Consider the following 17215-nt stretch of genomic DNA (forward strand, 5'->3'; position numbering starts at 1 on the left):
AGCTACCACATTTACCTTTGGCTTGAACAAAATAAGAATAGACTAGGGACAATATCCAGCGAGCTACCACAGTAAAAGCGCATTTCTCCTCTTAGTTTATAGGTTTTACTGTGATCAATCAATCATCTCTTCTAATGCCAAAGACATACCTGATTAGACTATTAGATAGTAAAATATATATATAAATATATATATAAATATTTAAAAAAATCGGGAAAAAAAGTGCTAGCTAGACCAATCAGCAGCTTTCTTTGCAGTTATGTCAAAGTTTAGCAGCCTGTGAACTGTCTGAGCATTTGGGATACGTCCTGCAAGGTGCCACCACCACATTTCACGTAGTGTTTTCTCCAGGGAAAGGAGAAATTCTTGCTTATGATCCCTAGACAGCTCTCAATTGAATTAAGATGCTCCTCGCTCTGAGATTTACTGGGAAGGGCAATAAGTCTCTCTCAGATACGACTTCGCATCCTCAGATCCAATGAATATCAACTCAAAGCAGTGAAGACCTTTTCAATACTGAAAAAATAAGTTGATTTCAAAAAGGTCTGCATGATTTTGAGGGTTAGAATAATGTCAGAAGGGGCATTTAGGCATCTAGTTCCCTCTGTAAGTTAAAAACAGGCAACTGAACCTGCCCCCGTGCAACTTCCACTAGGCAAATTCTTCCTCTTGGCTGCTCTGCAGTCTGCACAGCAGCATTGCTCCACTGCGTAGCTTCTCCCAGGGGTTGTACTTCCATGAAAAGGGAGCATTTTCTGTCTCTAAAGGCTGGCGCTTCAGGAAGGCATTAAGATGCATAGTTGTGTATCTTACTGTGTATTCGCGTTGTGCTACTCAGCTTTGTTTGGCCTAAGCTTCTATCAGAGGGTAAAACTGGGCAGCATTTGAAGGAATAGGATAACTTCTACCTAAAGCAAAAAAGCAAACTGACAAAACCAGAACAAATTTTAACACATAGATCTTCTAATTTATTGTTTTTAAATTCAAAGAGGATTTTTTTATATATATCTGAATATGCAGAACAGTCTTCTAGCTCAGACATACTTATCTCCTGGCTTACACACTCTTGAGCAGAGGCTCTGTATTCCTTGGAGTCATTAGAGGAATATGTCCTCAAGTCATTCCCACTAGGGGAATATTAAATTTAGAAACTTCCTTTCCCCCAGCAAAGATCACATGTGAAATCTGTGGTTATGATCCCTCCTCGCTGCGTTTCAGGTCAGTGCCCTATCCACTGAGGAGACAGAGATATTTAACAATTAAATACTCCTCTAGGCTACGTCTGTACTGCAGAGCCGAGGAGCGCTCACCAGCCCTGGGATACGTGCCCTGACTGCCTCTTGGATCCACTACAGCGTAGTGTCCCCTCGTCTCTCCCCACACTCCACTTCCCACAGGGACGAAACCCCTGTGCAGGAACTGGCAGGGAGGAGGACCAGGATGAGCCTCATCTCTTGCTGCCTAAACATTTTCTTTTTTGCAAATCTGTCGGCGGCTTCAGACCAATATTAGCACCTAAGAGCTGGGAGCAGGCGAATGCAGGAGTAGGTGAGGACATTTCTTTGCCTTTACTAAGATGACACAGTTCTGCACAGTGACAGTAGGAAGCAAGTTATTTTTCCATTCCTAAGCTTTTGACATCAAGGATTAGCTATCCACTTCCCAGAAAACAAGGAATCCGTCTTTCCAGACTATGTATTTAACAGAAAAGAAATAAATCTTCATGAGCTCAAGACATATTTCCTCTTCTTCCCTTAGCCCCTCACCCCCTACCTCATATCTCTTCTATGCAGTTTTTCAAATAGTTTAATAATATTCACAGGGACATTAGATTAATTGGATTTTAATTCCAAATGACTGTGAAAGCAGAGAAGTGAGTCACCAGTCCATGCTAATGAGAAGATCTATTAAGGACCCTTCTCTGATAGACACATAGAGTAGGGTTATAAATATTTCATATTCAATTAATTGAATTTTGCCCCCTGTTATATGATGCTGCCCTGGAATGTTAATCAGCTGGGACCAAAGAGAGAGAGAGAGGAAGAAACAGAGAGAAAAAAATTAAAAGAAAAGCTTTAAACAACATCAGAGCCATTCCCATTCCAAATTCCTCCCAGTTCACACAGTGCCTGTACATCAGAGCGGAGGCTTTTATACAGGCTGCATCTGGTTCCATGCAGTGGATAAATTAATGTTAATTAATCAGACAGTCATTTCGTGAAGAACTGTGTGCAAAAGGTTATTTGAGCCCTGCTGCAAATAGATTTATAGGTATAATTGCCATGTTGAATGACCCTCTGTAGATAGGCTCATTAAAGTGGCCATCAGTCAAGGAGCCTAATTGAGGCAGGCCGGCAACGCGGCGCGGCGCGGGGAGCACGCGGCTGCCTCCCAACAAAGCCGCTCGGCAGCAGCCCGCTCCCGGAAAGCCTCAGATAACACCGCTTCCCATCCCTCCGGCAGCTCCGACCCCCGCTCGTGGGGCTGGCCTGAGCTCTGCAGGAAGGGGAAGGAGAAGAAGAGTCCCCTCTCCCGTTACTGCTTTGCACCGTGGACAAAGCAGCCCGGGGAACTGGGCACAGCCCGGGGAACTGGGCACAGCGTGCAAAGGGTGCTGCTGGCAGCCGCGATTTGCACAAGGGCTTCTGGCCTTCACAGCTGGCAACAGCCTGAAAGCAGCAACTTCAAAGGCAGAAATCCAAAGGCCAACGTAAAGAGACTAAAGATTCCTTATGATGTTTCGTATTTAAGAAAACGTCCTGATTTCCTTAGAGATGGTGGAAGTGTGGGCTGGCAATCTGTCAATCAGCCATGCATATGTCAAGCAGTAGAGCAGTAAGCAAAGATGCAGTTACCTTCCTTAGTCCCTACAGGGCTGCTCAAGTCCTAGGGCCATGCTGTGACAGAGGGTGTTTTACACCATCGACATCCAGCCATGCAAGCACCGGGTCCAGTGGGAGCCCCACCAGAAAAAAACGTGCAAAACTTTCCATATTGATGGCACAAGATGCAGAGAGCTGAAGCATGAGGCCAGCAGTGTGGAAACTTGCATTTTCCTCCTCCTTCTGCCACAAGCTCTGCCTTGTCCCACCTCTGCAATCACTTCTGCTGTCTGCCTCCCAAAGTGCTCTATCTTTCTGCTCGTGATTTATACAAAGGTTGTCTCTTATTTCACATACCTAATAGGAGCCTAGCTCAGCACAGCAAAGGTGTGGGCATCTGTGAGCTACTTGCTACACTCATGCAAACTCACAGTGCTTGTTTATCATCATTGCTGCTGTTGAAGGCAAAGAATAGGTATAGACTCTTGAGTGAAGTGACCTCCTGCAACTTTGGGAGGGCAGGGAGAAACCGTGGGACTCAGTGGTTCCCGGAAAGGTCTTGTTCTGCCTGGCCAGGAGCAGAGCAGGTCAGAAGTTCGTTATCTTGCCCATGCAGCAAGTTTTGTGCATCGAAGGCTGAAATTGCAATCAGTCTCCCCCTCACACACGCTTGCTGAGACCTGGAGAGGACCCCAGTGCCCTTTCAGCACCATGGGGAGCTATGGACCAGCTCAACATGCACAGAGAACCCACCTGGGTCTCTGGCACCAAAAAAAGTGAGCACAAGGCCTGGTCTGGAAAGGACATGTGGCCACTGAGAGCATGCTCTTGCCCATCCATGATGGCCTCATGAGCAGCAACTGTGTACCAGGCTCCTTGCCAGCATTTCCCATGGCTCCCCCTTCTTCAAAGGCACCTGGAGTTTTGGAGTTTTAATCAGTCAGGAGCTTGCTGCTCCCAGCCTTGCCACGGCCTGGTAAGGTGAGTGCTCAGAGACAGGCAGGCTGAAATTGCAAACCTGAGAATGCCAAGAGCAGCTTCTCCACTTTCAGCCAGCAGATACACCATGTCAAGGTGAGGGTTGAAACCCTACTTACAAGCCCCAGACGGTAAGTGGTTGCTTTCTACAGTGAACTCTTCAAGAACGGTCATGGAGGGAGTGAAAAGTAAGCAAGCTCAGACTGCAGAAGGGTGAAAAGCAGGTTGCCCTTTGCTGTCCTACACACTGAAGTACAATGCCAAACACTGCCAAGCTCAAATGGGCTAAAACTCTTCCACTTAGTAGCTAGAAATAAAGCCATCAAATAGGTTTTCTGTGGAAGTATTGAGCTGCCACAGCACCTCCATATATGTTGAAATACAGAGGTTTGCTTGGACTGCGTAGAGAGACACACATACACTGGATTCTCTTTGTAGCTTTGTGTCCACCGCATTGCATCCAGGGATGCTCAGCCCCAAAGAAAACACAGTAGTTCTGTGACTCATTTTAAAAAGAAACCATCTCCAAACCTAAACTGTACCGTTTGCTGTGCACTGTAAAATGTCAGTGGAGAGTGCTGGGGCAAAGAGAAAACAGAGAGACAGAAAGGCAAACCAGTTAATATACTGAGAATACATTTCCATACTCATGCTATTCACTGCATCTGTGACATAGATCACTAAATGCAAACTGCAGATATCTCCTTGATCAGATAAAAAATAGTTACTAAACACCATCTCTCTCAAGCACAAATAAAAGAAAAATTAAGGGAGGAAAATTAAACTGTACCAATACTGGCACCACCAAGGCAAAAATAAACAAGTGTCATTACAAAGAGAAATCCATGCATTTCAGAGCAGTAACTACCTTGTTTCACCATCTTAGAGGGTTTCTGCTGAGCAGGGGTGCCAGTTTCCGTCACCAGGGAGCCCAAGAGCTGCTCAGCATGTGAGGGGATCCTTCCCAAATTTCCCTGTCCCGCAGTGGCTGGATCTCTGTCTGTGAGCTCCCAGGCACGGCGTGTGCCTGTACAGCACGTGACAGAGATTCCAGATCCGCTTGCCTTCCCAGGTGCACAGGAAAAGGCACCTCACTAGGGAATCCTCTGAGCAAGCCTTGGGTCTCGCTTTCAGAGCTGCTCGATGGATGGGCAGTAAAGAGCTCTTCAGGGCAGGCTCAGGGCACCTCTCACAGCCTCTCCCCGTCCTTTCCATGGACTGTGCTTACACAGACTTCAAGTGGGAACACTTACAGTGAAACAGAGTGTAACCCAAGTTTCTAAGGCAAACTAACACCATCTTTGCTATGCATAAAGCTGCATTTCCTTCTGTAATATTATTTTTGCTTCATTTAACTAGGTATTTGATTTCTCTCTGCCCAAGCCTTTGCTAGAGCACCCATGAAGACTCGCACATAGCCAGCCTGGCTGCACTACAGCAAAACCCCTCACATTTGCCAGGGTCCCCCTCAGTGGGAATACTCAAATCTTCATTCTGGTGTCAGCCAAGGCGCACTCACCCGCAGAGGGCACTACTCGTAAGCATAAAAACTGAGCAAACACATTCCCACTTGGCCTCACGTCAGCACTCCATGAGGCGGCCGTGCTTTCCAGGAGCCTCTTGCTTTCTGCATAATATTACTGTCATCTCCAAGAAGAAAGGGAGCAGGGTCTGATGCTGCACAAAGGGAGGCATTTTCAAGTCACATACTGTGCATTTCCACACATGCCGGGATGTCAAAGGAGGCTTCCCACTGTATTTCACACTGCATTGCTGCTCTTCCCCATGAGCTGAAGTACATTGGTTCAGAGATGTAAGAAAACAGATTTGTTACCTAAAAGGATGTTTCAGTATGTAACTCTGGACATCATTTTGCTTTGGGCAAGGATGAGAGGAGACATGCTCTTCCTGACCACAACACACAGGCCATAGGCCTACCAGACCACAACACACAGGCCATAGGCCTCATAACAGACTTCTTTTAAATATTAAAGTCAAGTTTCCAGCCAAGTGAACTACTTTTTGTATGGATTCCCATTCCAGTGTTGACCTCACTGATAAAAATTTTAGCACTGGACTTCCTTGGGGTCAGGATTTCTCCCTGTATTTCCAAGAAAGGATCCCTATCTTACTGGCACATGTAAAAGGAGGCTTAGCAAACAGAGCTAAATGCCAGTTTACACAAACACCTACCTTGTATAGTGAAAGAGTAAAAGGTCCGCAGCCTTCTTACTCACCTACCTCATTTTAAATGAGGCAAAAATCCAAACTATGTAGCCCACGTTTGTGCTGCCTCCATTGCTTGGAATGCTCCAAGGGGACATGCAGGAATGTAGGAACGAGGAGCAGAAGGGGAAAAGCTTGCAGGACAGTAAAGTACTTTATGTCTCCAAGTCTGCTCTGGAAATTGCTGAGCTGTTGCTTTTTTAAATACCAGCCACACATTTTTTTTTCCATGGAGCTGCTGCCCCTTCATTTCTCTTTGTGCATCTAGCTCAGCTGAAATGAAGTTTTACTCTTCATTCTCTGCCTCTGTGTCTCCTTCCAAGTGTGTCTCAACTTCCAGGAGAGGAAGGAGAGGAGATATTTATATTTATATTTATATTTATATTTATATTTATATTTATATTTATATTTATATATGATTGCCCAATCCAGCACAATCTACCTTTTTCATGTCAGTATGATGGTTCCATATTTCTTTTCTCATATAAGCCATCAAGATTGTTTTCACTTTCAGAACCTCTTCAGGATGCTCAGCTCCCCAGCTCGTTATATCATATAGAACCCAGAGAGTGATTAGAAACTAATAGCATGTTGGCAATCAGAATCACATATTTTAATCACTGAAGTACGCTCTCAAATTACATTATTCCAATTAGAGATAAGTAATGCAAGTTGCAAATGCAAATGCATGTTGAATTCCCAACATCACATATTTGTAACCTGGATTCCTTCTTTGGCTCTAGAGTTATTTATACCTGTTCAAAGCAGGTGCGAGCCACTATCAAATGAGCCACTAGTAGTGGCTGTTGGTGCCACTGTAAAGCAAAATTTTCTCCCACTGAGGAGAGACCCACAAAGACTCAGTACAATGAATTTAGAAAAGTAGTTTAGAGCTAATGGTCTTTTGTTCAAAGAAGGGTTTTACAGTTTTTTGTATTAGCTTTGCAATAGTGCCGTGCTTTTCTAGGTAAGCTGCCTAGTGTAAAGCAACACAGTACAGCAAATATTTTAGATTACTTGCTTTTTTTCTCCGCAACTTTAAGACAAATACAAAGCAAGGTTCCCTGTGATGCCATGTCCTGAAAGGCCATTTCAATTTTAATTCACGTTTTATATCGCATTAAATCCACATGAACAGTTTTTTCCTGAAGCCCAGGGTTCCTGTTTGCAGGCAGAGGCACAGGCCGAGAACATGGGATGACGGCCAATAAGAATTTGCTCTCTAGTCCTCACTAGTTCATCACACTAGAGAGACTGAAACCTACCACTGATGTGGAAGGCACTCGAGTCATGCAACTTCTGTGTATGTGAAAAATGCCACGCACACACACACATAAAATAAATCAAAAAAGAAAAGTTAAAAGTTGCCCTTTGTTGAACCAAGAGTTCCCAGGCCCTGAAGGAGGATATCTCAGGGCACCAAACATACGGCTGGGAAGCAAGGAAAGGAAGAGGCAAGGAGAAGAAGGGCTAATGGCAGCACAGGGAGACCAGCCCCACATCATTCCCATCTGAACAGGAGCAGATCTGAGGAATACCTAGTTAGTGAAATCTGACAGACCTGAATAGCTCCCTTCACATGTGAGTGACCTTCCCATGAGACACAGGCTCATTTATCCCTTTTCATATTTGGCTTTCAATAATAATACCATGCAGAGACACAAAGCAATTTGTTTATTCAGATTCATCTTTTAATACTATCTTGCCTTCAGAATAAATTACCAAATAAACTCTTCCATGAAATACATTCTGAATCATGAGGCGGTCACAGACCATATCTTTCCTTCAGAAAAATAAGAAAAATCAAACATTTTTAAAATTTGTTTTTGGTTTCACTGATTTGTTTCCTTCCCAGCGTAAGATTCTGCAAAACCTTAATCCAACACAAAAAATCAAAATGCAACAAACAGCAGATTCTCTGCTCACACTTCAGTTCAATAACCAAAAAAAAAAAAAAACCCCAATACTTTACAAGGGAATTGCTTCTAAAAGTCCTGAGCAAACCATTCTTGGAAAACAGTAAAGCTTTCTTTTAAGAAAAAAATATGTTTTAGTTGTTCTGAAATGCCCTATAAGCTTATTTTGCAGGGTTAAGTGTATTAAAAAAAAAAAAAAAGAAATATAAAACTGACACAGCATTTTGCAGCAAGTTACTTCAAAGCACTATAAGCCCTTAGAAATTAAGCCTTACAACATCCCTGTAAGCTTTGGATTTTACAAGCAGGGAAGCTTGTACCAAAAATTTAAGTGTCTTGTCAAGATCATATAAGGACTCAGTGTTAACTCTCATGCTGATCACACCACATCACACTCCTCTAGTACAAAAATGTTTATTAGGACCACAATAATCATTGTTATATTTTCATTTTAGTGTCAGATTTCTGGGATGAAATCACCCCACGAGACAGGATGCTTCTGTGTAGAACAGCCTGATGTATTGCTAAAAAAATTGGTGTAGAACAGGCTGAATTGTTACCAACCTTTTTTTTCAGATTTAACCCATAAATGTGAGTTTTAATAATCTAAACCTGCATTGCTCCTCAGTTACCTCCATCACAAAATGGAAGTACTACATCACTCCAAAAGTGCAAAGTAAGGCTGAAGCAGCAATGAGCACCAGCTGCATTAACAGAGAAGCCTGATTCTACAGATCGCAGGGTATTCTCTCATTTTTACTACTCTGGTTTTTTTTTTTCCCTTTTGTGTTGCTTTTACTTGGCTTTAGGTTTTGGCCCAGCAGTTAGACGGTGTTCCCAGACACCTCTTCCCAAGGGACTAGTCTTGCCCTCATACCAGCATCGCTTTGAGGGAGGTGGAATATCCCTGCTGCTGAGCTCAGGCTGAATTGTCCCTGCTTTGGGGATTGCCCAGGAAAGCCCGGCCGGCCGGGGCAGAAGTCAGTGCACGGAGCACTTCCCCTTCCCTGGTTCTTTACACCATCCCTGTGCCAAGCTCCAAGAAGCTATCGCATGAGCCGCCCTGAGCACCAGGCTGCCAAGCAGCTCATTTAACTCTTTACGAGTTAATCACAACCACCCTTTAATCACAATAGCATTTTTTTAATAACGGTATATTTCTGTAAAAGAGCAAAAACACCTCTCTGTGTGAAAAAGTTTAAATATATAAAAAACACTTCATAAAAATATTTCTTAAAAAAAAAAATCAAAATGCCCCTTGAGCCTGTAAAAGTTGCCTGTAAAACTCTGTTAACTGGAGTTATCTAAAACACAGTCTTTCTGGATCTTTTCTGCCCTGTCCAGTAAGGTTTGAAGATGAGCAATAGTAATTCCATTTGTCCTGCAGCTTGTCCCTCCCCCACTCCCTTTTTCCTTCTTCTTTGTTTGCTTCCAGTGCAGCTGTTCATGTCCCAATGTCAATGGTTTTCTTTGGAGGTGTCATTTGTCTTTGCTTTTAATGGAGTTCTGCGTGACCTGATTTTGAGGCCTTCTTACAGAGTGAGTTTGAGGTCTGCTTGGGAGCACTAGCAACACCAGGATGCTTAGGATGTGCATGTGAAAATACATAGACCTAGAAGGAAAATAAGAAAGAGAAAATTATACTCTTGTTAACACCACAAATGTTAGGAATTGTACAAACTCCGTAAGCCTCCATAAGGGTAAATGCAGAAAATAAGAACCTGATCTAGAAATGATCAAAATTCACTCCAGAATTGCACGCATCCTATAGATGTGACATCTGCTGAAAAGGTTTCCATAGATGTAAACGAGGCAAGGAATTATCTGGCAAACTGCAGAACCCTGCCCTTCATCTCCTGCACCCCAAATCTAGGAGCTCAGCTAAACCCACATAAAGCAACACTGGACTTAACCAGCTCATCTCTCTCTCAACATCAAAGATTACAAAATGATCTATTCTGAGGCAATTTCTTTTATTTTTAGGTCATAAAGCACATACCAGTACAAAACAAACAAATGAAAAATGACACCAAGCAACTGAGTGAGAAAGCAAAAATCCATTCCAAATGTGGAGATCTGAAATAAAACATTAAACTTCTAAGCGAGAGGTAACTGAATGACAATTACAAATAGGCCTTGTTTTTAAAGGCAACTATTCAAAGATACAGAGCTGATATTTTATTGAATATTGAGCATTTTTGTTTCTAATAGCTTGGTATGCACATGACAGAACAAAAACCAAATATACTAAAATCAACTTGGGTAGCTTGGAGAGGCCTAAGTTTGGGAGCAGTAGCATCCAGTCCCTAAATACAGAGATGAACTTTTGGCCAGTCTCTTATGCCCACTTTTGGACAGTCTCTTATACCCTAGTACAGATTGTAATAAACTTGCAAGATGCTTAAGATTCCAGTTAGGTGTTCAGTTCTCCAAATATTCATGGGTTCATCCAAAGGTCTACAATTTTGTTGCTTAATCCTGGTCCAAAGGCCTAAAATTTCCTTGCTTTCCTTGCTTTCCTTGCTTCCTTCCCTAAATTCCCAGGAAAATGAGTGTGTGAGAAGTCAGATTATACACAAATACATAAAGATTGAGAAATAAGCCTTGGTATTAATAGCTTATCAAGGTACAGAGAGTGCCAAAATCATTCCTTAAATATCCTGTTGGCATTCCTTTCAAATTGTGATGAAACATCTAATGTCTATTGCCTTTCAGAGTGGCTTGGCTTATTTAACAAAAGCCTGTGCTTGTCTAAGTATACTAGTTAGAAGACAGAACTTACTTGTAAAACTTAATTGTGGGCTCAACAGCCAGCATAACGAAAGGTGCAACCGTATAGCAAACGGCCAGCTGAGTGACAAGCCAGGTAACAATATCATAGGCTACCTTGAGAGGCACTGGTGCGAGGAAGTAAGGTCTGCAATTGACTCTTATCTGCAAGTCAAGGAAAAGCAAACAGAAATGGATAGGAGTTAATTTCTTAGGTGAAGTCCCGCAGACACCCTCTGGTGTCTTCCATTACACCCTCCTCAACATTAGTACTACAGAAAACTTAATACACCAGTTAGAAAGCACTGTCAATAGGAAGGAAGACGGGGTCTATTGATTGGCATACTTAAAATTCCACAATCAAACAGTAATAAACAAAGAAGAATGTCCCGTTTTCCACTGTCACAGTCACCAAAGCAGACCAGCGATTTTGGACCGATCTTTGGGCAGGATCTTTGAGGGAAGGACATCTTCATGACTGATCTCCCTCTGTGTCTTTTCTGCTTAACAATCCTCATTTGCAAGATGAAGTTACTTTAAATAAATAAGCACGTGTTTGTGTTTATATGTGCAAACGTGCTTAGTTATCCATAGACGTGGGTTTGGCTTTCTGTCTATGAAATGGGCCCTTCGGCAAGAGAGGCAAAGCACAGATGAGGGTGTCACGCTTAGCAACTGACTCAAGTCACAGGGACTAATGCTGGTCACTAGTTTAATTTGCCTTTCAAACTGACCTGGATATTCATCCACAGTAAACCCCAAAATCAATGGTGGTGCTTCCCTGCTCTGCCCAGCTGGCTGTGATAAATCTAACCATGGCAAAACATGAAATCTATTGAATCTTTGGTAAATGTATCCAAAATCACATTCATACCCGCAGAACACAGGGGCTCAGGCAACTGCATCCCCACGGACAGAGTTAAAACCTGAGCTAATGCTCAGCCCGTGAACAGAGTTTTCCTCCTTTGAGAGCGACACTGGGCTCAGAGCTGATTACAAGCCAGCATATAGGCAACATAGACTAGCTCAAGCCTGAACTCAAGCACAAGCTTGAATCCCAAGCTAATTTCACTGCATGGGCGTAGTCAATAGCATTACCAACCCCATTCCTCCCCATTCAAACCCAACACTTTCTCAGAGATCCAGGGCCAACACTCTGCAGCACATGCAGAGTCAGTGCTGGCTGCAACTGGTGGGGGGCACCTTGTAACTAGTATTAAAACAGAGCAAAGCTGCTGTGAATGCCTTCCTCCCTGCAAAGGCTTGTAAGGGGGACAGGGATAAGTCAGTCTTAGAACCTAACACTGGCCTGGGAAGAGAACAACACGAGGTACGTACTGCTCTGGCTGCGAGCGTGATAAGGATTCCAGTGAGGAATGTAAAATAATATCCAGGATAGATACCATGCCACAGGGCCGACAGGATAAACGTTAAAGCTGTAGGGTACCAGGGAACTCTGTCATAACAAACTCTGCAAAGAAGAAAACAAAATGAGAAAAAAAAAAGTGGCTGAATATGCATGAGCAATGATTACTGCACTTCAAATCCTTCTCCATGGCCTTATTCCACTTTCTTAAAGGCTTAATCTTACCTCAGTTACAGAACAGGGCATCCTCTCTTTGTTTACATGAGGGTCATTGGAAAGAGAAATGTGCTTTTATGCAGTGAGCATTCAGAGAAACCCTCTACAAAATGCTACCAGTGCTAATAGAATTTAAATAAGCGAAAAGGAAAAGAGATGGGCAAAATTCTCATTCACCTTTATAGTGACAGTTCTTCCCCATCTGGAATTGTGCTTGACTCTTCAATATTCTAATAGTAAATCAAGAGCAGAAAGACAAAGAGACGTCACCCCACTCCTCACTGGCAAATACAGGTATTTTTAAGGCATTGCTTTCTTACTTATGATGTGTACAACGAAGAGTTCTTTTAGCTATTGCAAAGTAGTGGATTTCTGCTAACTTTTATCAGTCCGAAGTTCTACTCCAAAGATGTAGATGATGGTGTAAATGATACCAGTTCAAGAACACCCTGACAAGTCCATTTGGTTATCTGAGTTTTAACTGAAATGAGTCAAGATAACACATTTGTTCCCAGGAACATCATTGGAATCATGAAGAGTAGCACAAATAATTCAGGTAACCGTTATAAACATGCCCTAAGCTTCAGACATCACAGTAAGTGACTTTACACTGAGCTTTAATCGTGCCAAAAACTGTAGTTATAAATAATAAGTGCAGTCTACACAATTTGAACTTAGCAGTTATATGAGCATTAATGGCCATGGTTCCAAATCGGTCCCTCTTGCTGTTCTGAGAGGTCTCTTCTCCACATCCTAAACTGGGACTCTCCAACCAGCACTGCATAAGAATCCCAGACTGGAGGCTCTGGATGAAAATCCAGTCGTCCTTCCCTTTCTAACTGAGCTGGACAGCCCAGCTGCCCCAAAGCAGCAATACCATGAGAAAGACAAGAGAGGACCAACTCTCTGAAACAGGATAGCCAGGATAATGGGGGGCAGTGGCAGCAGTGTGAAAGATGCCATCAGAATGCTATTACTTATTATGGAAAAGTTGAATGGTCCATTTATGGTCTTGCTGCTGATATATAAAATGTAGACAACTTCTATTTGCAGCAATAAAACTTTATAGCACCAAATACCATTGTAGAACACCCACTGCTATAGAGTAAGGAAGGGAAGAAAGAACAAGAGGCCAGGCACTCACCGGCCAGTGTTTTTCCAGGCTATGTAGAGTTTTTGGATCTCACAAGCAAATTACCATTTCATTACTCTTACCGTTTTAGCCAGGCAGCTGTCTGAATGTTCCAGTTTTCAAGGTACATTTTAAAACTTGTCGCAGTCTGCAAGAGAAGAAATTCACGATAGCTCTGTCACAGTGAAATAATACTTTCATTTTAAATTAGAGAAGTGATACGTGCAACATATTCACTCTAGCCGCTGGCTATAGTGAAAACTGTCAACCCAGCCCATAACTATACTAATATGTTTTGGGAGGAACACTAATCAGATTGTGCTCACTGCTAACACTTGGTGTGTAAGATCTCTTTGGTTTGTAAGATCTCTTTGCTCTGTAAAATTTGTAAAAACAACCAAGATATTTGGTTATTTTTCACATTATGTGAAATACACACAGCTTTCCCTCTTTTAAATGTTTATCCATCCCTGCAGTTCACAAACAGCTTCATTTTTGAAGGACCTACCCTGTCATCCATTGCGCAGTCTGGACTTCCTTAGAGTGCTCTTAAGTGTTACAAAAACTAGAAGAAACATAATTATTTGGGGAAGGAAAAAGGATACTGGAAAGCATGGACAAAACGTGTTAGGACCAAATTTAGAAGGCAATTCTCAGCTCATTTGACACCTCGTGAAACTGAAAGGGGCACTTGGGTACAAAGGAGCACGATCCTTTGCAGCATCAGTGCCTCTGCTCCTGGTTAACTTCCTCTCTGTCTGTTTCCTGTCCACCTTCCTCCTCCTCCCTTGCTTGGTGACAGAAACTTCTTAGGACTTCTTCACCAAGTAGGACTAAATAACGGGTGTCCACCCATTCAGTGGAAGCATGAGGTTTTGCCACATGAACTGATGGCAAGGGCAAACTGTCAAGAAGGTGCCAAGGGGAATAACCACATGTTCTTGCACTTCTGTGCATAATCCTGAAGATTAGCACCGTCAGCCTCTGTGGCTAAGGAGTTAAAACAATTAGCAATTCCCAATGCAATATTTCCACATTTTAATTGCATTACTGCACCAAAAGCCGCCAAAGAAAATACTGTTTCTTTTCCAAATAATATTGTCACCCTCTTCTGGCCTCTTTAAGGTCTCCTGTTACATTACCAAGAAAGGCAGCGGTCTTTGGCTGTCAAAATACACATGCTGCCAAGGTTTTCTTCAAGCCTCCACATGTATTTGGCTTCCTGTCACACTTCCAGTGCCTTTACAATTTCTGTCACATGTTATATTCACCTGAACATTATGGGTCAACAACAGTTTGTAGCCAAATTCAGCACCCAGCTCAAGTTCTCAGTTCTTAAGCATTTTACAGGTGAAAGTGTCTGCCTAAAAGGTACTGCACTTAACTCCCAGGATTGTGGACAGTGTACAAAGGGACAGGCCATGGCTTGTCGGAAATAATGGTCTCATTACTATTTTACACACAGACAAATCCATGGAGAGCACATTTTTCTCCTGCTCACTCAAATGCTCTCCAGGATATGACCAGCAAATCAGGAAAACTCTAGTACATCACCACACATGACAGGGCTTTTAAGGATGGTTTGGCCCCTCTGTTTTAAGCATCTGGAAACAACTTCACCATCATGATCCCAGTTGCCCTTATGAGCAGTAAAGGAACAAGGTTTCATGGGGCCTGCTGTTCAGTGGGCAGAGAGCAGCAGAGGATCCTGCCTTACTCTCCTTGGCTTGAGTAAGGAGAACTGCTTGCACCTAACTTTTGGGAATTGTCCCTGATGGCTTGGCCAGGAACCGTCTCCTGCCTGGAAACTGAATAAGGTCTTGATTCAAGATCTCAGGATGAGATCTGAGGTGCTGCCTTTCTCACTGAGTATAAAGTATTTACTGCTGTGTGTTCTGTACCACTCGAGGAGAGACATGTACTGAGGATTAAAGCAGAAATCAGAAAATGGATGTTAACAAAGAGAGAGTGTATAATGATTCTCCCAGCTTTTGCATCTTCCAGTATTTTCCAGCACTGACTTAGAGCAGCTCCTGCATTCTAGAGAACTACCAGAACGTATTTGTTTAGTCACAGATCATTCATCAATGCAGCAGTCAACTTTTTTTTCCCCATTTGTTTTTCCCTTTGAAAGTATAACTACAAAATTACAGAGGGACGTTCCCCCTATTTCTGCTGAAAAGAAGTCTTTAGAAAGAGCAATCCTAGACTGTAAACATTTTCACATCCCACTGGCGTTCTGAAAATATTCTTGGGGAAAAAACAACTGGATTGTCCATCTTTTACATTAAAGAAACAAACATAAACAGTTTACAGAAGAATAATGGATGTTAAAAGCATGTTGTAGTCACGAGGAACATGTGACAGATGTTTTGAGAAACCATGTGGTTTGCTGGATAAAATTCTCTATCAGCAGCCAACTAAACTCCATATGGCTCTGTCAATTCCCATGCAGGCTGCCCATTTTGTACTGTTACTTCTTCCTCTGCCTTGCTTTGCTCCACCTGGGACAGGCACTCTAGCCATAAGCAGTCAGAAACTAAGCTTTTCCATATGTTTATGCAATTCTTACCCTCGATGGCCTCTATCCCACCCCTGCAGCAGGACAAAAATGCCCTGTTAGAAGTAAATAGACACATGGCTAGTGAAGAACCATAGTTACAAGCAATTTATTGACCAGGTGACCTCAACTACAATCTATGATAATTGACTGCTCATTTATTAAACATCTGATTAATCATTTATTAGCCTTCTATAAACTATTCACGAAGGCAACCTGAATACAGAGTGTGGTCAAGGCAGTGTGACAGATGCTATTATCTGCCTAGCAGATAAAACACAAAACCACTCCAAGTTAGAGAGAGGCAGCTCCATGGCACACACTTATCTCTCCTTGCAGCAAAGCTTCTCCTCATTATCATGCCCATTTTTCTATAATTACACCACCACTGTCACTCCTTTAACTCACCTCAATGTTCCAGATATTTAAGTTGGATAGCAGGTCCCAACGGAAAATGCCTTTCTCATCCACTCCACTGAATCCATAACCAGCTGCATTGTTGATTGCATCTGCTGCAATATCAAAACAAAACTGGTCAAATCCAACTGCTGGAGGAGCCCTATTTTCTTACAACTCTGAGGGCACTAAACAGACATCAAAACCATTATTAACAGCCTTGCTTTCAAAGAGAGGCTTCGTGTTGGCAAAGGGGCATTGCTCTAAGGTTGCACAGCAAAGACATTTTCCCAAGTGAAAAACAAAAACAAAAACAAAAAAAAAACCCAAAAAATGTGCTTCTCTGTGGGCAGAAGAAATAGATAATAAAATAACAGCGATAGGAAGTATTTTTTCTTATCTTTTTCCCATTATCATCAATTTGATACAGATGTGTAAGAGTTGCCATAAAATGAATTAGCATTTTCCTGAAAAGGGTGCCTGAGGTGTCACAATATTTTCTAGTACTCAGAAATACTGTAGTGACTCAAACACAAATTTACCATTTCTGTTAAGACTTCCAGCATGGCTGTTCTAAGGAAGATTTTTATCCATGCTTTCACAGGCAGAACCCTTTGCTAATCTTGTTGCTCGGTGCCTTGCTAAAGTACCTGGACATCTCTGCAAATCAAATATTGAGTAGCCTCCGTGACAGACTTAACTGCAGTAAGTGCAAACAAAAGCTTGGGTAACGGGAGGCCTTTGGGCACGCTGAGGTCCCTGTCTTGTTCTGCTGCAATGAAGCACAGGACACCACCACTGGCTAAAGTTCCTGCTCTTTCCCAGCGTGCAGGC

General features: G+C 42.6%; 1 protein-coding gene across 1 annotated transcript in view; it reads right to left on the minus strand.

Annotated features, from left to right (window-relative positions):
* Positions 1-9180: 9180 nt before the first annotated feature.
* MBOAT1 (membrane bound O-acyltransferase domain containing 1) overlaps positions 9181-17215 on the minus strand; it is a 29967-nt gene continuing 21932 nt past the window's right edge. The window contains exons 9-13 of the mRNA XM_026047036.1: positions 16394-16497; positions 13509-13573; positions 12050-12182; positions 10725-10876; positions 9181-9554 (exon numbers count right to left, since the gene is read on the minus strand). Of these exons, the coding sequence (XP_025902821.1) occupies positions 9422-9554; positions 10725-10876; positions 12050-12182; positions 13509-13573; positions 16394-16497 (587 nt within the window). The 3' untranslated portion in view covers positions 9181-9421. The remainder of the gene's footprint in view (positions 9555-10724; positions 10877-12049; positions 12183-13508; positions 13574-16393; positions 16498-17215) is intronic.

The sequence above is a fragment of the Nothoprocta perdicaria genome, unplaced genomic scaffold, assembly GCF_003342845.1.
Source record: "Nothoprocta perdicaria isolate Ctin4 unplaced genomic scaffold, notPer1 scaffold_47, whole genome shotgun sequence".
NCBI classification, from domain to species: Eukaryota; Metazoa; Chordata; class Aves; order Tinamiformes; family Tinamidae; genus Nothoprocta; species Nothoprocta perdicaria.